Source organism: Oncorhynchus keta, chromosome 7 (assembly GCF_023373465.1).
Source record: "Oncorhynchus keta strain PuntledgeMale-10-30-2019 chromosome 7, Oket_V2, whole genome shotgun sequence".
Lineage (NCBI taxonomy): Eukaryota > Metazoa > Chordata > Actinopteri > Salmoniformes > Salmonidae > Oncorhynchus > Oncorhynchus keta.
Window position 1 is genome coordinate 35,928,641 of NC_068427.1, and position 22,954 is coordinate 35,951,594.

Consider the following 22,954-nt stretch of genomic DNA (forward strand, 5'->3'; position numbering starts at 1 on the left):
CCGGACTAGATTGTGAACAAGTCTTGGCGGAGTGCATTGCTTGACTGCTGCGAGAGTGATATATATGCACAATATCGTTCGCAAACTGCAGCCCCTCAAATGATTCCTTCTCGAGATCAAGTTTGTGGAGCAGAGGCTGTGTATGTTTTGGTTCTACAAATGTGTCAATTATAACACTCAATAATCAATTAATTGCATTCATTCGTGCACCATGCGATCAATTATCAGTTCTTTCTTTTTCTTCTCTATGCTGCCTGCATCTAACGGTTTTCCTGCTTTTCTTAGGAGGAGGAGTATGGAGGATTGGACCAATATGCAGCGTGGTACATGTCCATGTTAATATTTATTTAAACTGAACACCAAACAAAAGCACGAACGAAAACTAAACAGTTCTGTCTGGTGCAGACACAGAGACAGAAAACAACTACCCACAACCCATAGTTGGAAAACAGGCTGCCAAAGTATGGTTCTCAATCAGAGACAAGGATAGACAGCTGTCCTTAATTGAGAACCATACCCGGCCAAAAACAAAGAAATACAAAAACATAGAAGAAATAACATAGAATGCCCACCCTAGTCATACCCTGGCCTAACCAAAATAGAGAATAAAAAGCCTCTCTATGGCCAGGGCGTGACACTGCAGCTTGATCTATTTTCCCTCAAACACATCGTAGATAGTTGCTGGTCAGAAAGGGAGCATGCATCTGGAGCCACTGAGCCTGAGGAGCACGTATTACTCCTGCTGTAGAATTCAATGAGCCCAGCAGTGGAGGCTCCTCAGGGGAAGAAGGGGTGGACAATCCTCCTCATTGAATTACATTTTTTCTTTTAAATTGTAAAACATAAAAAAATAAAATTTTTAGATAAAACTACACTAAATATAATCACATCACCAAAGTATTGAATAAAACATTATTTTGCAAAGAAGGTCTACAGTAGCCTCAACAGCACTCTGTAGGGTAGCACCATGGTGTAAACAGAGGACAACAAGCTTCTGTCCTCCTCTGGGTACATTGACTTCAATATAAAACCTAGGAGGCTCATGGTTCTCACTCCCTTCCATAGACTTACACAGTAATTATGACAACTTCTGGAGGACATCCTCCAGCCTATCAGAGCTCTTGCAGCATTAACTGACATGTTGACCCCCCAATCAAAGGATCAGAGAAGTAATCTAGTGCTGAAAGCATAAACTACAGCTAGCTAGCACTGCAGGGTATAAAATGTGGTGAGTAGTTGACTCAAAGAGAGAGAGAGAGACAATAGGTGAACAGTTTTGAACATATTCATTCATTCCAAAATGAAGGAGAAGCTAGAAAGAGAGATTTTGTCATTCTTTTTCACTTTCACTTACTTAGCTAGTAAATGCTGCTAGCCAGTTTAGCCTACTGAAACACCTTGCTCAAACAGAGGGATGCTATGTTAGCTAGCTGGCTATGACGTTCCAACATTTAACTGGAACTCTTACAAATCAAGGTAAGCTTTTGGTATTACTAATTCGTTGCCACCGGGTCCCGCCGGTGTAACTGCTTACATTTGAATGTACACTAACGTTACTGCATGATTACTACGTTACTGCATGATTGTAACGGGTTTACTAATGCATTAGTTCTATTATCTATGCTGACTATGACATTACTTTAGCTTATATGGTGACAAATATGTAGGATGGTTTTAGAGGTTTGGCTTGGATAGGTTTTTTTCGCCTGGTCACAAACAGCTGATTTGTTGTGCATTGAAGTCCACAAGAGAAGGGAAGAGAAGGAATACAACGTGGCTGTTATGAGAGTGAACTCGGTTTACTTGTGATCATGGGTGTATTCATTCCACGATTCTGTTGAAAAACTTTTCTTAAATGGAAGCAAGTGGAGCAAAATGGGGATAAACCTACCTGAATTTGTCCAAAATAAACTGTCCTTTGCAACTGTTGGACTAATAATTACACCCTATATCAGCTAGATGCAGACAAGAGTGTGCAAGGCGGTATTGAATGTCACTGTCACCTAAAAAATAATTCTCAACCTGTGTGCACCCACTTTGGAAACTTTAATTCATAGGCTAAGTTGTTGCAACCTCATGATGGTTATAGGGAAAAGTTGAGTGTCATGTAGTAGCCTAAACCTATCGCTGTTACATTGACATGGGTGAATGGAATAGGAATGACAGTCATCCAATATGCTGTAATAGAAACAAGACCATGCCCAAGTTGGCTACCATGTTCCTTTTAGTGGCTTCCACGATGGAGCACTGCAGAGATGGTTGCCCTTCTGGAAGGTTCTCCCATCTCCACAGAGGAACTCTAGAGCTCTGTAAGAGTCACCATCGAGTTCTTTGTCACCTCCCTGACCAAGGCACTTCTCCCCTGATTGCTCAGTTTGTTCGGGCATCCAGCTCTAGGAAAATTGTTTAATAAATGTTACAATAAGGCTGTAATGTAACAAAATGTGGAAGAAGGGAAGGGGTCTGAATACTTTCCGAATGCACTGTATATCATAAAATGTCTTCTTCTTTGCGTGGTTTTCCAGCAGACTAAACGCTTTGTTGCGTTTTGTTGCCTTTCACAGTTTGGAAAGTGCGTTGCACATTTGTACACAAAAAAAAACGAAATTGCACCGCCATGTTAACCTATATACAGTACCTGAAAGATTAATGGAATCTGTGTGGGTAGCTGGACAGGTAGGATGACTGACAGTGAAGGTGAACAGGTGGTCACGTGTCAGATGACAGAGAACGGATGAGACTGAGGCAGGAATTCCTTTAACCATAAAGTGGTATATTTACTGAGTAGTCTGTGCTGCATCACAAAGGAAACAAATAACATGTATCCAATCAATTCATAATCAAAGATCATATCATTCATTATTAACATAATTTAGGGAGTTCAACAGTCCAGTTCATTAAGAAGTCAATAGTAATCATTCATGAGTCATTTAGGCTCGTAACCATTTATCATAAATCATGATAGAATACAAGCAGTGAATGGTTATTCAATCTATAATCCCCATTAGTTTGGTATCAAAGTCGATCAGTTAGCAAACAATGACGTTTCTCATTTCACCCTTTCAATTGTCTTCATGTGTACATATAATTAATTTCATTACATATTAACCAAATCGCTTGCATAATTGGCCTATGAGGATCCGTAGGGCCGTGATCATTGACAATTCACATTACACAATATGTTTGAAGCGTGCGCTCCAAGCCGCGCTCCGCAATAATAACGATAAGCAATAACTGATGGCCCACTCCCCTGATCGCCACAGATAATTCAGATGAAAAGGTAACAGAGTTGGTGGACTTACGTGGATTCACGGACGCACAGAACTTCTGGATCAGACTGAGTTAAGGAAGAGAAAGCAGCTAGATCAGGTGATGGCAATTTCCTCTTTTTATGGAGTTGAGATCTGTCGGACATTTCCACTTGACCTAATTAAAGCACCCCTGGCCCAGCTGAGTAAATGGCAGTGAATTAAAGGATTATTCCACCAACTCCATGGGCCATTTCTACAGCCACCCTGGAAATGTGTTAAATTCCACACTCCTCAAAAAAGGCTCATTGCTCCCCGTCCTCTGTCATCTCAGGGAGAGGAATTAGTCGGGCAACTGGCCGGATATATGTCCGGTTCTTCACCTGGATCTCCACTGATCTAACACGACCATCGGTCCCAGGCATGGTTTTAGTTAGAGGCAGCTGAGGGTCCACCATCATTACTACTTGGCCAGTTTCGAGGCTGGCCATTTCTCTCTCTGTGCTGTAGACTTGGTAGGTAATCCAGAATGAATCAGGTCCAAAAATGGTCAGCTAAGATCTGGCTGTGTCGCCACCGGCGTCTGCCTACGAGGTTGGTATCAGCATACATGGCTTGAGGAAGTGACGCATCTCGGCATCCCATCAAGAGCATATTCGGTGTAACCGGATCGGGGTCAGCGATGTCTGCAGAGACATATCCCAAGGGTTTGGAGTTCAGAATCCCTTCCACCTCAATCAGGACGGTCCTCAAGACAGTTTCAGTGACAGTTTTGTCACTAGGTCAGGGAGAGCTGTTGCTGGATAACATGGTGAGGGAGATACCAGGACTCGCTGAGTGGGTTTCCCTCTTCATGAGCAGTCACTTTTGTGACATAGCCTGCCTTCACAAGGTTATGAATCTCTCGGTTATGAACTTCAGCAAGCTCAGGATTCTTCACCAGGCGTCGCTCAGTTACACACAGTAGTGAGGAGTACAGCCCGTGTTGTGGTTGCCAGAGGAGGATGGTTGGGCACCAGTAGCAGTGGGGTCGCATACCTGTGAACGCCATACATTTCAGTGGTGGTGGTGCTCTTCTCCAGGAGGTCTAATGCATAGGAGTTATGTTTCGAACGAGTGACCTCCTGTAGCTTCCGGTGGGAGAAGGTGTCCATCGTCCAGAGCATCTCAACATTCCGAAGGAGGTCAGTAGCTGCACAGAGGGATGGATCTGGATTGCTTCTGGTGAAGAGGACTTGCTGTGACTGTACAGCTTGGGTGGAGAGAAGTAGATGGGCTGGACCTTGCACAGCCCAACCCAAGGATGTATGGACAGCAATGGGCCCTCCTTCTGGTCCAGCTCGTATAGGCTCAGTCGGGGTGATGAGATGTGGGTGGTCTGACCCAATCAGGATAAGTGGAGCTACTCTGGCCAGGTTAGGAAGAGGCAATCCTCGTAGATGAGGATATTGTTTCTGTAGAACACTTACTGGGCAGGAGTGCTCTGCGAGATTCAAGCCATCTGCCGTGAAGGCATTGGTGATGTTATAGGCCACGTCCCTGTTTCCTGAAGGTGAAATGCTTTCATTTGGATAACATCATGTCGCACCGTTCTGAGATTAAGGGTCTCGGGGGTCCCTCCAGGTTAAGCTGACGGGTGGCCGCCGTGAGAATGATTGTTCTTTCTGACCCATCATCGAGAACGGCAAATGTATCAATGCTTCTCCCTTCACTTTGCAGAGTGACCTTGACCACCTTCAACATGACCCTTGGAAACCGGTTCTGCTGGTCGAGGTACAGCTCCTTTGCAGCTCCTACCATGAGCATACTCTGCTCCTTCTGTGCTTGGGGAATTACATCATGTAACACGTGAGATAGATTTCTTTACAGCGGTTGCAGGGTTTCCTCAATGTGCAGGTCTCCGCCTTATGGCTACGGGCACACTTGTAGCATCGCTCACCTGAAGTGATCCAGGCCTTCAATTGTGTTTGAGTGAGCTTTTTTACCCTGGGCCAATTACCAACCACGGCAAATCGTTCCTTTCATCCAGGGCCAGGCTACTTCTCAAACATCAGGTCGGAGGGCTCTCACCCAATTCCGACTGCCACAAATGGAGGGTCTGGGACAGTAGGGGACCGGCCCAATGAGGCCACGGTGGGCTCATCAGATGTCCCGGGTTTATCCTTCATGCAACCAGAAGAGGGAGCCAACATTATGAAACTTCTAGTAGCCTTAGCCTATGGAATTCCCAGACCCAAACTGCCATACTTTGAAAGCGGAAAGGAGAGTGAATTTGTCGTTTTGGAAATGGCATTGGAGAGCCTACTGGGTATTCAGAGTCATCTGTCAGAACGCTACAAATAACAAGTACTAATCATTTGCAACGTTTTTCCATATTTTTACTATTTTCTACATTGAAAAATATTACTGAAGACATGAAAACTATGAAATAACACATATGGAATCAAGTAGCAACCAAGTAGTAAACCAATCTAAATATATTTTATATTTGAGATTCTTCAAAGTAGCCACCCTTTTCCTTGATGACAGCTTTGCACACTCTTCGCATTCTCTCAACCAGCTTCATGAGGTAGTATTTTTGGAGAAGTTTTAGCAAAATACAGAAATATCTAATTTACACCTCTGAGCCAATGCATGTTAGAATCACCTTTGGCAACGATTACAACTGTGAGTCTTTCTGGGCAGCTAGCTAGTGTGCGAGGCCATAATGAATGTCTGCCACCTTGATTACTCAAATGTCTCTAGACCTGTGTGCACCTACGTTGTAAACTTTCATTATAGGCTAGGTTATAGCAACATCATGATGGGTATATGGAAAATGTGAGTATTATGTAGTAGCCTAAACCATCAATGTTATATTGAGCTGGTTGAATGGAATATGAATGACTGTCATCCAATAATAATAGAAATGTAATAGAAATGAGTCCATGTTCATAAAACATTTCTGCGTCCTCCCTCATTTTAAACAGCACCGACCGCCACTGCCTTTACAGATAATTGTTTATGGAAGGTGCAGAGACAAGGATAAAAAAAAATGTTTTAAACACTATGATTGCACACAGTGTCCATACAACTTATTATATGACTTGTTAAGCACAATTCTACTCCTGAAAATATTTAGGCTTGGCATTACAAAGGGGTTGAATACTTATTGACTCAAGACGTTTCAGCTTTTCATTTTTTCATTTGTAAGCATTTTTAAAAACACAATTCCACTTTGACATTATGGGGTATTGTGTGTAGGCCAGTGACACAAAATGTAAATGTAATAATTTTTATTTTTATTTTTTATAATATGTTTATCTAATAAAAATGACAGCAATACTAACAATAACATTAATTGTACTGTTGAATGGGATAGCCAATTTGTAACACAACAAAATGTGGAAAAAGTCACGGGGTGTGAATACTTTCTGTTGGCACTGTACCACTATCCCCAACACGCCCCAACAGATCCTACACTGTAGTTTTTCTGCACTAAAAACTCTGATATCCAAAATCTTCTCTGCTGCTGTTACTACCAATTCAAACTTCTGGGATTTCCTTTCCATATTTAATGACAATAGCAATAAACGCCAAGAAGTCAACCTTACTAAAGCACAAACTGTTCGGGTCACTTTGTACTGGCCTACTACTCACAGGGATTTTTCCACCATCCTCTACATTCCTCACCATAAGACACTTTCTGCACTGCTTTCACCCTGGAAACGTCAATCTGTTTCACTTGTAAAGGACATTTCTGATCCCCAACAACATGGCCACCCCCACCAATGAAACACCACTTTTTCCCCCCGAAACCACACAGTCAAAATTGAAAAAAAAAAAAGTATCCTTAACTACAGCAACATTTTCAGTAACGGTTACACAAATATTTTACTTGCTACAACTGTGATATTGTCCTGTGTGGCTCAGTTGGTTGGCACTTGCAATGCCAGGGTTGTGGGTTTGATTCCCATTGGGGACAAGTATGGAAATAGTGTCCACTTAAGTTTCACTGGACAAGAGTGTCCGCTGAAATGTAATTATACATTTTTATTTTATCAACCTTGGTTGAATGCACTGACTGTAATAGCGCAACATTTCAGTGTCCTGCTACTCATGCCAGGAATATAGTATATGCATACGATTAGTATGTGTGGATAGAAAACACTCTGACGTTTCTAAAACTGGTTAAATCACGGCTGTGACTATAACAGAACGTGCGTTTCATCGAAAAACGCAAGAAAATCTGATCACTGAAAACTGGAAAATATATCAATGCGCCACTTGAATGTATTGTTGAAAAGAAACCACATTAAATGGGGCCGAGGTTGCAATACCTACAGCTTCCACACGATGTCAACAGTCTTGTCATTTGTCTCGGATTTGTTTCTTGGTCAAACAGACACGAGGCAGCGCATTTCTTCCGGTCTCCGACCGGATGTTTTGGTTGAGAAATATTTGGACATGATATCAGGACGTGGAGCTATTGAATATACATCGCCCCGTGATCATTTTGATAGATTATTAACGTTTACTAATACCTAAAGTTGCATTACAAAAGTATTTCGAAGTGTTTTGTGAAAGTTTATCGTCGACTTTTTTCATTTAAAAAAATGACGTTGCGTTATCAAACTCTGTTTTTTCCTTGATTACACAGTCTTCATAGATCGATATCTAGGCTATATATGGACCGATTTAATCGAAAAAAAATACCCAATAGTGATGTTTATGGGACATCTAGGAGTGCCAAGAAAGAAGCTTGTCAAAGGTAATGAATGTTTTATATTTTATTTCTGCGTTTTGGGTAGTGCCGGCTACCGCAAAATCTGTCGTTTTAGGTGACGTTGCAGTATTTTGGGGGTGCATGCTATCAGATAATAGCTTCTCATGCTTTCGCCGAAAAGCATTTTACAAATCTGACTTGGTGGATAGATTCACAACGAGTGTAGCTTTAATTCATTACCTTGAATGTGTGTTTTAAGGAAAGTTTGAGTTTTATCAAAAACTATAGGTGGCGCTCTGAAATTTCCGCTGATTGATGTTCCTGCAGTGGAACTATATTCTGTGTCATCCTTAAGAAGTTTTAATATGTTTTTCATTCTCTACATATCCCCATCTCATGGCCTCTGAGAAAATATGCTCCTTAAATTTATATTTGTGAGCTTATACAACTAATGGTAAACCCATAGTTATCCCTGTACTGCAATTTTTCTCTGCTAAATTAATATTAATGTGTGTGAACATTAGGTTCAGTTAAGTTTATGGGTAATCATATTCAGTTTATTCCTGGTAGGAAACCAGTCACATTGATTAAAACTAGCAACAGTGCGACTCTCCCCAGCTCGGTGTGCTGCTTTGTTTGCCAGTTATTGGACCATAACATAAATCAAGGCAACACCGGGCATTGTCTCACCACAAAACTCTCCCAGAGTGTTGAGATGGTTACCAGTTAAAACCTTAGAATCCTTAAATCTGTCATTATCCTAACCTGACTATGTCTACTACCACATTCCCTGGTGGCAGATCTATTTGTTATTCAACTGGATAAGTCAGAAAAGAAAAAATTCTTATTTACAATGACGGCCTACAGTACACCGGGCAAACACTGAAGACGCTGGGCAAATTTTGCACCACACTATGGGACTCCCAATCACGGCCGGTTGTGATACAGCCTGGATTCAAACCAGGGTGTCTATAGTGACCCCTCTAGCACTGAGATGCGGTGCCTTAGACAGCTGCGCCACTCGGGGAAAGATAGATGTGGTCAGTGGTGGAACAAATGAATAGTTCCTCTACTGAAGCTACCCAATGCTGAAAAACAAGTTTACGATGAACTAGGCCTAATCATATACCGACACCCAGAATGGTTGAACGAAGAACCAACATTGTATCGTCTATGTTTATTAATAGAAATGAAGAATACATGGCATATATGCAGATTATGTTGTTTGTAATACAGTTCTCTTAGTCTTACCTTGTTTGGCTGTGCAGGATGTTCTGTCATTCTGTAAGATGTATCCCTCTGTACAGCTGCATCTATATGAGCCGTAGGTGTTCAGGCAGGTTTGGCTACATGCTCCGTACACAGCACATTCATCATAATCTGAGCAGAAAGGGAGAGCCATTTCTAACAAATTAGGTGTGCTCAAACATGACCCAAATACATAAAGTATACTTAATGTGGCCCTCACTGTACCACCTTAGAAATGGTTACCACACAACCAAGGAACTTACGTTGGAAAGTCATTGGATCCTGTAGTGTGAAAACTGTCACTTCAGGCACTATTTTCTACTCTTTATGCTACAGGCATATTCCTAGCCTCATAGTCATACTGTATGAGCTGTAGCCACCCATGCAAAACATAAATATATTTATAAATACTTAAAAAATACTTCATTAATATATTTTAATATATTTACATAAGTCTGTGATAAATATACTTAAGTATATTTAAAATGATCTAAATTGGAACAATTAAAATATATTTAATGTTTTTAATGTCCATTTTATTTGTTATTTATTAGCATTTAAGTATATTAAATACATGTTTGTACTTAAGTATATTGTTAGTATATTAGATAATGAGCAAAACAAATATACTTTCAATACACCTTAATTACATTTTATGTATAGTTCTCCTAAATTTGAAGTATAATAAAATGGTATTTTAATACCATTCCAGGTATAGTCTTTCATTCATTAACCACATTTGATGTTTTAATTAGCCATGTAAATGTTACCTTGACATACCAAATAATCTTATAAACCAATGTTAACATGCTATTTGCAAAACAACTATAGCTGGGGCAGCAACTTATAAGTAATATGCATAATAACCTTGCACTAGTTGGATTTCACACTTTAGTGATATTATGGTGATAAATTAACATTTCAATAAAATGTGTAACATGTAATGTGCAATTAAAAGTACAACATCATTCAGTTTGAAAATTAAAACATTTCAATAAGCTAAATATGAGGAACAATATCATGAATCAAAACTTCAGCTGCTGAAAAGGATGCTGGGTAATATGCAATTTTTTGGAACATGTATTTTGAACGTATGCAATATTTTGTGGACATTTAAGTTAAATCTACTTTTTTAAAAGTATACTTCAGTATATTTTCCTGAGATACAAAACAGTATACTCCCAGGAAGCATGTTCCTCAGCTGTGCATGTTTCCTCATGTGGAATAAACAATTGTTATCATTGCCAACCTTCTCCACTCTTCTGAACTCAAAGAAAGTACTTCAGGACTCATTATTGGCACTGAAACTACAGTGCCTTACAAAATTATTCATACCCCTAGGATTTCTTCACATTTTATTGTAACAAAGTGGGATAAAAATGGATGTAATTGTAATTTTTGGTCAAAAATCTACACAACATAATCTGTTATGTCAGTATAAGACTATTTGTATTTAAAAAAAAAAAGATTGATAGAAATATAATAACTAAAACATAGTCATTGCGTAAGTATTCTGCTCCCTGAGTCAATACATGTTTGAAACACCTTTGTGTCTTCTTGGGTAAGCGTATAAGGGCTTTGAACACCTGGATTGTACAATATTAGCCTATAATCATTTACATAATTCTTCAAGCTCTGTCAAGATGTTGGGGAACATCAAGTCTTGCCATAGCTTTTCAAGGCATTTTAAGTCAAAACTGTAACTTAGTCACTTGGTCTTCTTGGTGTAGATTTGTAGATTTGGCCATGTGTTGTAGGTTATTGTCCTACTGAAAGTTGAATTCCTCAACTAGTGTCTGGTGTAAAGCACACTGAAGCAGGTTTTCCTCTAGGATTTTGCCTGTGCTTAGCTCCATCCTGTTTCTTTTTACCCTGACAAACGCCCCAATATGTCAAGCATACACATACCATTATGCAGCCAGCACCATGCTTGGAGGCAGTTAATCAGTGATGTGTTGTGTTGGATTTGCCCCAAACATAAGACTTTGCATTTAGGCCAAAAAGTGTGTTCCTTCGCCGTGTTTTCTGTTGTTGTTGCAGTATTACTTTAGTGCCGTATTGCATACAAGATGCATGTTTTGGTAACATCCCATTCCTGTCCTGCAGCTCAGTTCAGAAGGTAGTGTATACATAATCCACAGCATAATTATTAACTTCACCGTCATTAAAGAGATATTCAATGTCTCATTTGATATTGTTACCTATCTACCAATCAATGCCATTATTTATGAGGGTTTCGAAAGGCTTCCTGGTCTTTGTAGTTGAATCTGTACTTGAAATTCAATACTTGCCTAAGGGACCTTACAGATGTTGTATGTATGGTGAACAGTGGAAGGATTAGTCATTTAAAAACCACGCCAACCCTTATTATTTCACAAAGAGTGAGCATCTAACAAATTATGTGATTTGTTAAGCTATATTGTACTCCTGAACTAATTGAGGCTTGACTAACCAAATTTGTATTGATCTTACCATTTTTTTATACATCTTCCACTTTGACATTATAGTATTTTGAGAAAATTGTTGACCAAAACAAGTTTTACAGTTTTAACTCCACTTTGTAACACAATAAAATCTGAAGAAATCAAAGGGGTATAAATACTTTTGCAAGGCACTGTATACTTTTAGTGTACTTAATCTCTATCCGGCACAGCCAGAAGAGGACTGGCTACCTCTCAGAGCCTGGTTCCTCTCTATGTTTCTTCCTAGGTTCCTAGGTTTCTTCCTAGGTTCCTCCTTTTCTAGAGTTTTTCCTAGCCACTGTGCTTCTACATCTCCATTGCTCTGCTGATGTAAAAAAAAGGGCTTTATATATACATTTTATTGATTGTGTCACGCCCTGACCTATCTCTGTTTTCTTTATATTTTAATAATAATAATAATATAATATATGCCATTTAGCGGACGCTTTTATCCAAAGCGACTTACAGTCATGTGTGCATACATTCTACGTATGGGTGGTCCCGGGAATCGAACCCACTACCCTGGCGTTACAAGCGCCATGCTCTACCAACTGAGCTACAGAAGGACCACATTTTGTTTAGGTCAGGGTGTGACTAGGGTGGGTACGCTAGTTTTTGTATTGTCTAGGGGTTTTGTAATGTCTAGGGTTTTTGTATGTCTAGGTTATTGTAGGTCTAGGTGATTTGTATGTTTATGGTGGCCTGATATGGTTCCCAATCAGAGGCAGCTGTTTATCGTTGTCTCTGATTGGGGATCATATATTGGTAGCCATTTCCCTTTGGTGTTTGTGGAATCTTGTCTATGTTTAGTTGACTGTCTGCACTATTCGTATAGCGTTTGTTTGTGCATGTTTGTTTTGTTTTGCTGAGTTTTGTTTTTATTAAAAACATGTGGAACTCTACTCACGGTTACCCTTGGTCTCATTCATACGACGGACGTGACAGATTGATCACTCACAGAGTATCATAAAAATATATAAATATATATATATACATACAGTTAAAGTCTGAAGTTTCCATACACTTAGGTTGGAGCCATTAAAAAAAATTTTCAACCACGACACAAATTGCTTGATAACAAACTATACTTTTGGCAAGTCGGTTAGGACATCTACTTTGTGCATGACACAAGTCATTTTTCCAACAATTGTTTACAGACAGATAATTTCACTTATAATTCACTGTATCACAATTCCAGTGTGTCAGAAGTTTACATAGACAAAGTCGACTGTGCCTTTAAACATCTTGGAAAATTCCAGAAAATGATGTCATGGCTATAGAGGCTTCTCATAGGCTAATTGACATAATTTGAGTCAATTGGAGTTGTACCTGTGGATGTATTTCAAGGCCTGCCTTCAAACTCAGTGCCTCTGTGCTTGACAACATGGGAAAATCAAAAGAAATAGGCCAAGACCTCAGAAAAAAATTGTAGACCTCCACAAGTCTGGTTCATCCTTGGGAGCAATTTCCAAATGCCTGAAGGTACCACGTTCATCTGTACAAACAATAGTACGCAAGTATAAACACCATGGGACCAGGCAGCCATCTTACCGCTCAGGAAGAAGATGCATTCTGTCTCCTAGAGATGAACTTACTTTGGTGCGAAAAGTGAAAATCAATCTCAAAACAACAGCAAAGGACCTTGTGAAGATGCTGGAGGAAACAGGTACAAAAGTGTCTATATCCGCAGTAAAACAAGTCCTATATCGACATAACCTGAAAGGCCGCTCAGCAAGGAAGAAGCCACTGCTCCAAAACCGCCATAAAAAACCGCCATACGGTTTGCAACTGCATATGGGGACAAAGATCATACTTTTTGGAGAAATGTCCTCTGGTCTGATGAAACAAAAAGGGAACTGTTTGGACATAATGTTTTGAGGAAAAAGGGGGAAGCTTGCAGCCCGAAGAACACCATCCCAACTGTGAAGCACGGGGGTGGCAGCATCATGTTGTGGGGGTACTTTGCTGCAGGAGGGACTGGTGCACTTCACAAAATAGATGGCATCACGAGGTAGGAAAATTACGTGGATATATTGAAGCAACATCTCAAGACATCAGTCATGAAGTTAAAGCTTTGTCGCAAATGGGTCTTCCAAATGGACATTGACTCCAAGCATACTTCCGAAGTTGTGGCAAAATGGCTTAAAAGGACAACAAAGTCAAGGTATTGAAGTAACCTCAAACCTATAGAAAATGTGTGGGCAGAACTGAAAAAGCGTGTGTGAGCAAGGAGGCCTAAAAACCTGACACAGTTACACCAGCTCTGTCAGGAGGAATGGGCCAAAATTCACCCAATTTATTGTGGGAAGCTTGTGGAAGGCTACCCAAAACATTTGACCCAAATGAAACAATTTAAAGGCAATGCTACCAAATACTAATTGAGTGTATGTAAACGTCTGACCCACTGGGAATGTGATGAAAGAAATAAAAGCTGAAATAAATCATTCTCTCTACTATTATTCTGACATTTCACATTCTTAAAATAAAGTGGTGATCCTAACTGGCCTAAGACAGGGATTTTTTTTACCAGGATTACATTTTTGTGTGTTTAAGTTTAATGATAGTGAACATTTAGTATACTTAAAGACTGAAAAAAGTGTATTGAAGGTTTATGATAGTATTTTTATAGTAAACTTTAGATATACTAGAAAAGTAGAACTATATTATAATATTTTGTCTATTTTAGTCCTCCATTGCCATCATGAGGTCCTTCTGTGGCTCAGTTGGTAGAGCATGGCGCTTGTAACGCCAGGGTAGTGGGTTCGATTCCCGGGACCACCCATACGTAGAATGTATGCACACATGACTGTAAGTCGCTTTGGATAAAAGCGTCAGCTAAATGGCATATATTATTATGAACCAAACATTGGTTACAAAACTGACCTGACCTCTGATATGTCACAGCAGCTGTCAGACTGGACTGGGCTGCTACTTAAGGGGTCTGAGGGAAGAACTCCTTGCCCTGCAGACAGATGGTTCTCATTTCCAACAGGTCTCCTGCCTGTGCTAGTGATTTTAGAAGTTTGGCAGAGGGTGAAGGAGAAAAGAGAGGAGCGATAGGGTTAACGAATCCTACCTCTGCAGCTTGTCCCATCCTCGCTGACCTCAAAGCCGTCAGCGCAGAAACAGAAGGTGCCGTTTCTCGTCATGACACAGCCGTAGCGGCAACGCAGCTCATGGCAGGCTGACAGCAGCTCTGATAGAGAGAGAGAGAATCAATAGGTATGTTGCGCAACAGTTACTGTCAGTCTCTGGGAAATGCAAAATGGTTGGGAACACAGCCGCTCATGTAACTGCTAACTCTAAAAACTTTTAAACTGATATTAGTAGATATTCTCTCTGCAGACAGCCTTCTTACAATCTCAGAGAAATCACAGAAGCTAATAGAGGAGAAGAAAAATTATCAAAGTACATTACTTTTCCATTTACAGACTGAACCTGCATGTACTGTGCTGCACTCAATTATACTAATAATTGAAGCAGAGTACCCTAAGTATATTGTAGTCGTCAAGGATGACAGCTGGTGTCAGTCGTGACCAGTGCTACCAATTTATAACTTGAATTTAGAACCCTGCTCACAGTATAGAACAAATACTATATGCAAGAACGTCCCATAGAGCCTATATCTCCTTTTTCTGTAGCGTGAGGCAGCTTGATGTACAAGTACATCCCCAGTACAGGCCAGGATGCTAGTCTATCTCAAGCAAAGCAGTCTAAAATGACTTTGTGGGACTTACAACAAAGGAGACATCAGCCTTGTATTCTAGCACACTTTTGGTACACCTTGTATTCTAGTACACTTTTGGTACACCTTGTATTCTAGCACACTTTTGGTACACCTTGTATTCTAGCACACTTTTGGTACACCTTGTATTCTAGTACACTTGTCTACTTGGAATAAAAAATGACAGCAGTTCTGAGAGGGACAACTTCTCTTGTCCCAAGCTGCTAGAGTTCATTCTATTGTACGGATGTTCTCTGTGTTACACCATTCTCTGTACAGAACAGAACAAAAAACTGGCAATTTAAGACTTGATAGATGTTCAATGGAATAAGTGACAGATAGAAAAGAATGAGCTTCAAAAATAGAGAAAAAACGTTTTAACTGTTGAAAATATGGATATGCCGCCCCTGAACATTAATTACTGTCAAATAGAAACCGTGAGGATGAAGGCTGCTCATTGATTTGACTTGTTTTTGTCTGTTACCAACAACATAGCACTAGTTGGTGATTAAAACAATCTGGGAACCTTTCGGCAGAACCAAGCAAACTCCTGACAACATTATGCTTAGACAGGAAGACATCAGTGAGCTCAGACAATAACCAAAGCCTCAGAACATCACTATCTGTGTAGGAGAGAGCCAACAGAACAGAAATAAATTGATTTATATTGGTCTTGTATTTAGGAATTAAAATGCATTTATAAACTGGGTGGTGAATGCTGACTGGCTGACAACCGTGGTTTATCTAACCGGACACCACGAGTATGACGAAACATTTATTTTGATTGCTCTAATTACATTGGTAACCAGTTTATATTAGCAATAAGGCACCTCGGGGGTTTGTGGTATATGGCCAATGTACCACGGCTAAGGGCTGTATCTAGGCACTCTGCGTTGCGTCGTTCAGAAGAACAGCCCTTAGCCTTGGTATATTGGCCATATACCACAAACCCCCGTAGTGCCTTATTACTTAACTATACAGAGGAAGTTGACAGTTTAAAAGCGTAGAATGCTTCATTGATTTACAGAGGCTTTAGAAGTTAATGTTTCATTATGTGTCTTTGCAGGCTGCTTGCTGACACATGAAGATGTATTGGTCAGGTGGATAGATGGCAGGTGAAAAATACAAGCTGTCCGGGTGGCTGTTGGAACCTAGTACATTAACTAATAAGGATAAAGACATCTCAGATGGATAATTTCATTTCAAAGGCATGTTTGAAATCATTATGTATGAATCCCAATGCAATGCTGTACAGTACACATGAATATACACACACACACACACACTCACACATTCATACATACATGTATACTACCGTAACTCTGGGCCGTAAGCACTACCCTCTGTAGTGCCTTGTGGTCAGAGGCAGAGCAATTGCCATACCAGGCAGTGATGCAACCACTGTAGAACCTTTTGAGCATCTCAGGACCCATGCCAAGTCTTTTTAGTTCCTGAGGTTGCTTTGTCGTGCCCTCTTCACAACTGTCTTGGTGTGTTTGGACCATTCTAGTTTGTTGTTGATGTGGACACCAAGGAACTTGAAGCTCTCAACCTGCAGCCACATCGATGAGAATGGGGGTGTGCTCAGTCCTCTTTTTCCTGTAGTACACAATCATCTCCATAGTCTTGGTTACGTTGAGGGATAGGTTGTTATTCTGGCACCACCTGGCCAGGTCTCTGACCTCCTCCCTATAGGCTGTCTCGTTGTTGTTGGTGATAAGGCCTACCACTGTTGTGTTGTCTGCAAACTTAATGATGGTGTTGGAGTCCATGCACTCGGGGGTGAACAGGGAGTACAGGAGGGGACTGAGCATGCAACCCTGGGGAGCTCCAGTGTTGAGGATCAGCGTGGCAGATGCGTGGCTACCTACCCTTACCACCTGGGGGCGGCCTGTCAGGAAGTCCAGGATCCAGATGCAGAGGGAGGTGTTTAGTCCCAGGATCCTTAGCTTAGTGATGAGCTTTGAGGGTACTATGGTGTTGAACGCTGAGCTGTATTCAATGAAATACATTCTCACGTAAGTGTTCCTTTTGTCCAGGTGGGAAAGGGCAGTGTGGAGTGCAATACAGATTGCATCATCTGAGGATCTGTTTGGGCGGTATGCAAATTGGTGGGTCTAGGGTTTCTGGTATAATGGTGTTGATGTGAGCCATTAGCAACCTTTCAAAGCACTTCATCAATCTACACACAATACCCTATAATGACAAAGCAATAACGGGTTGTATTTGGGGAGTTTCGCCCATTCATCTCTGCAGATCCTCTCAAGCTCCGTCAGGTTGTATGGGGAGCATCGCTGCACAGCTATTTTCAGGTCTCTCCAGAGATGTTAGATGGCTGTGGCTGGGCCACTCAAGGGCATTCCGTGGCTTGTCCCTAAGCCACTCCTGTATTGTCTTGGTTGTGTGCTTAGGGTCGTTGTCCTGTTGGAAGGTGAACCATAGCCCCAGTCTGAGGTCTTGAGCGCTCCGGAGCAGGTTTTCATCAAGGATCTCTCTGTACTTTGCTCCGTTCATCTTTCTCTCGATCCTGACTAGTCTCCCAGTCCCTGCCACTGAAAAACATCCCCACAGCATGATGCTTCTGCCACTGTGCTTCACCGTAGGGATGGTGCCAGGTTTCCTGCAGATGTGACGCTTGGCATTCAGGCCAAAGAGTTCAATCTTGGTTTCATCAGACCAGAGAATCTTATTTCTCATGGTCTGAGAGTCCTTTATGTGCCTTTCGCAAACTCTAAGCCGGCTGTCATGTGCCTTTTACTGAGGAGTGGCTTCCGTCTTGCCATTTTACCATAAAGGTCTGATTGGTGGAGTGCTGCAGAGATGGTTGTCCTTCTGGAAGTTTCTCCCATCACCACAGAGGAACTCTGGAGCACTGTCAGAGTGACCATCGGGTTCTTTGTTACCTCAGTTTGGCCGGGAGGCCAGCTCTAGGAAGAGTTTTGGTGATTCCAAACTTCTTCCATTTATGATGGAAGCCACTGTGTTCTTGGGGACCTTCAATGCTTCAGGATTTTTCTGGTACCCTTCCCCAGATCTGAGGCGCGACACAATCCTGTCTTGGAGCTCTACAGACAAATCCTTCGACCTCGGCTTGGTTTTTTTCTGACATGCACTGTCAACTGTGGGACCTTACAGGTGTGTGCCTTTCCAGATCATGTCTACTCAATTAAATTTACCACAGGTGAACTCCAATGAAGTTGTAGGAACATCTCAAATATGATCACTGGAAACAGGATGCACCTGAGCTCAGTTTAGAGACTCATAGCAAATGGTCTGATTACTTATGTAAATAAGGTATTTCTGTTTTATATTTTTTATAAAAACAATTGCAAAAATTTAGAAAAACCTGTTTTCGCTTTGTCATTATGGGGTATTCTGTGTAGATTGACGAGGGAAAAAATTATATCATCAATTTTAGAATAAGGCTGTAACGTAACAACGTTTTGGAAAAAGTCAAAGGTTGTGAATACTTTCCAAATGTACTGTATTTAACTGGCAAGAGCTGTATTTGACACAGACCATGTCATTTATGTAACAAAGACATACTTTGTTGAAATAGCTCAAATGCACCAAGCTGTCTGTGTATTTTGTGGTGCATGTACTCTGTAAAGCCCACCCGCTAGTATTGTTTCTCTTGATCCTTTCTTCTATGCCCAGTAAGATTCAGGCGTTATCGTTCAGGATGTGTTAACTGGCATACTTCCCTGTTCTGTGGGAAAAGAACATGCAAAACGACTAGACTCTGGGCCCAAAGATATCCAAACCAAAGCTAATCCGCATATCTCCTAGCAGACACCAGACCATCTATTTCACTCCCAGACAAAAGGCTGGGTAAGGAGAGATGCCTGCCTTCTGCTCTGTTGCTAGAGCAACTGCCAAGCCTTGGGTACCACCTTAAATGTAGCATTCATAAAGCCTTTATGTGCATGACAGTTATAATGTCCCTTCATATGTTTTTATATATTTTGAGTGCATCATTGAGCAGTCACCTCTAATCACCTCTAGAGGTGTTCTATATAGCTGGCTGGAGGTTTGTTTGCTCAGTCACAGGTAAAAAAAAAAAACATTTTAAATAGCATTCGTTTCACTTATGCATCAGGGACTAACTACTGTAGAGGAGCAGCTACAGAGAGATGCAAAGCAGATGAAAAGTGCATCGCTACACCCATAGGGAGATGGAGTGCAGAGCAATATAACACGTATTTTGTCATTTTTAAGCTCAGACATAGAAGCGGATAAATAGACTATGTACTTGGCCAACTGGAAGGACATGCTTTCAGGTGTTCTCATTTCATTTTAAATGTGTAGTTCATAATTTGGAGAACAATACTGGAGATATTACCTAGGATATTGCCTATCTTAGGTCCTTTTCAACCTAGGATAGGGGGAGGGTAGGTAATAACATCCTGAGCTAAGAATTCACAGAGTAGACCAAATAGCATTTTATTTATTGGTAACAAGGGGAAGGGTTTGTAACTATGATAGTCATGGATATTTAATCATTTGTAAATGCATTATAAACCATCAATAAATGGGTCAAAATAGTGTGATTTCCAGTCCTTACCAAATAGTGAGCCACTATTTACCTCCAGCTATTAACGACTTATAAATGCACTTTCAAATGCCTATGATATTGAACCCTTATGTACTGTATGTAACCTTTATTTAACTAGGCAAGAACAAATTCTTATTTACAATGACAGCCTACACCAGACAAAGCCGGACAACGCTGGGCCAATTGTGCACCGCCCTATAATTGACCCAGGGTGTCTGTAGTGACACCTCAAGCACTGAGATGCAGTACCTTAGACCACTGCGCCACTCGGGAGCACACCATGCAACCTTATTTTCAATGCTTGCACAGTTAAACAATTGCTATTTTCTAATTTCCTCATCAGGAACAGAAATAGTTTGTTTTCAGACCAATGGTCAGCTCCCACAATGTATTTTTGACCCACGTTTGAAACCCTTATGATGCATTGGTAAATTTACTGTACAGATAGTCACGTCCAATCAATTGAATTTACCACAAGTGGACTCCAATTAATTTGTAGAAACATCTCAAGGATGATCAATGGAAACAGGATACACCTGAGCTCAATATTGAGTCTCATATCAAATGGTCTGAATACTTATGTAAATAAGGTATTAAGGATATTTATTTTTTATACATCTGCAAAAATGTCGAAAAACTTGTTTTTGCCTAGTTATTATGGTCTATTGTGTGTAGACTGATGAGGAAAAACAAATATACATATTTTTGTAGAATAAGGCTGTAACGTAACAAAATGTGGAAAAGGGGAAGGGGTCTGAATACTTTCCGAATGCACCGTATTTATTCTAGGAACGAAAGCCTCATCTGAAGATGAGAGGGGATGGCTGCCATTTTACGTGCTCTTAACCAATTGTGCTATTTTGTTAGTATTTTCGCGTTGTTTGAAACTTATTTTTTAACTTATTTTGTACATAATGTTGCTGCTACCGTTTCTTATGACCGAAAATAAACATCAGAAAAGCGATTACTCACCTCAAACTGGACAAAGATTATTTTTTTTAACGAGTCCGACGCAAAGGATATACTGCTATCTCAGGAACAGGCCCAAATCCCCGTCATTTGCGTGAAGAAAAGACTGAGAAAAGGGTCGTGCGGCCTTCTGAGAATTCATAGGCGAGTGAGTAAACCCACACTGCAATCCGTTTTATTGGCCAGCGTGCAATCGTTAGAAAACAAAATGTATAATCTACGATCAAGATTATCCTACCAATGGGACATTAACAACTGTAATATCTTATGTTTCACCGAGTCTTGGCTGAAAGACGACACGGAAATTATAGAGCTGGCGGGATTTTCCATGAATCGGCAGGACAGAGAAGCTACATATGGTAAAACGTGGGGCGGCGATGTGTGTTTATTTGTCAGTAACAGTCGGTGCGCGATGTCTAATCTTAAAGAAGTCCTGAGTTATTGCACGCCTGAGGTAGAGTACCTTATGATAAGCTGTAGACCACACTATCTATCAAGAGAGTTCTCATCTTTATTAGTCGTAGCAGTCTATTTACCACCACAAACTGATGCTGGCACTAAGACTGCACTCAACCAGCTGTATAAGGCCATAAGCAAACAAGAAAATGCTCATCCAGAAGCAGCGCTCCTAGTGGCCATGGACTTTCATGCAGGCAAGCTTAAATCCATTTTACCAAATTTCTACCAACATGTCACATGTGCAACCAAAGAAAAAAATTCTAGACCACATTTACTCCACACACAGAGACGCATACAAAGCTCTCTCTCGCCCTCCAATTGGCAAATCTGACCATAATTCTATCCTCCTGATTCCTGCTAACAAACAAAAGCTATACCAGAAAGTACGAGTTACTTGCTCAATACAGAAGTGGTCAGATGACGCGATGCTACGCTACAGAACTGTTTTGCTAACACTGACTGGAATATGTTCCGAGATTCATCCAGTGGCATTGAGGAGTTTACCACCTCAGTCATCGGCTTCATCAATAAGTGCATCGACGACGTCGTCCCCACAGTGACCATACATACATATCCCAGCCAGAAGCCATGGATTACAGGCAACATCAATATCGAGCTAAAGGCTACAGCTGCCGATTTCAAGGAGCGAGACACAATCCTACTACACTGGCCCTGACGCTCGTCGGATGTGGCAGAGTGTCACGACTCCCGCCGAAGTCGGTCCCTCTCCTTGTTCGGGCGGTGTTCGGCGATCGACGTCACCGGTCTTCTAGCCATCGCCGCTTTCATTTTCCATTTGTTTTGTCTTGTTTTTCCGCACACCTGGATTACATCCCCTCATCACTCTACGTGTATATTATCCTCTGTTCCCCCCCATGTCTGTGTGTGGTTTTGTTCATTTGTTATGTGTGTGTCACTTCAGGCTGGTTTTGCGCCGGATATTGTTAACCCGTGGTTTTGTTATTTTGTACCATGTTGTGTGATTTTGTGCGCTATGGCTTTTTCCTTGGTCCAGAGTGTTGACATAGTTGCATCCGGCTGTTTTCCTCTGCCTGATTAAAGTGTGCCTGTTCACTCATCTCTGCTCTCCTGCACCTGACTTCATTTGACCAGTTGCGCACACTCTGACACAGAGCTTGAAAACTATTACGGACTACAAAGGGAAACCCAGCTGCGAGCTGCCCAATGACGTGAGCCTACCAGACTTATGGCTTGGGGGTAATAACTGTTGAGAAGCCTTTTTGTCCTAGACTTGGCACTCCGGTACCACTTGCCATGCGGTAGTAGAGAGAACAGTCTATGACTGTGGTGGCTGGGGTCTTTGACAATTTTTAGGGGCTTCCTCTGACACCACCTGTTGTAGGGGTCTGGGATGGCAGGCAGCTTAGCCTCAGTGATGTACTGGGCCATACGCACAACCCTCTGTATTGCCTTGCGGTTGGAGGCCGAGCAGCCATAAGACTCAGACTATTTAAATTGACACCCCCCTCCTCCATGTATTTTTTTTACACTGCTGCTTCGCGTTGTTTATTATATATGCATAGTCACTTTACCACGACCTACATGTACAAATTACCTCGACTA

At 41.1% G+C, this 22,954-nt stretch overlaps 1 protein-coding gene across 1 annotated transcript in view; it reads right to left on the reverse strand.

Moving 5' to 3' along the window:
• The window catches only part of LOC118385852 (low-density lipoprotein receptor-related protein 1B-like), a 359,442-nt gene that overhangs the window by 291,698 nt on the left and 44,790 nt on the right, over positions 1-22,954 (reverse strand). The window contains exons 4-5 of the mRNA XM_052521799.1: positions 14,740-14,859; positions 9,205-9,333 (exon numbers count right to left, since the gene is read on the reverse strand). Coding sequence (XP_052377759.1) covers positions 9,205-9,333; positions 14,740-14,859 — 249 coding nt within the window. The remainder of the gene's footprint in view (positions 1-9,204; positions 9,334-14,739; positions 14,860-22,954) is intronic.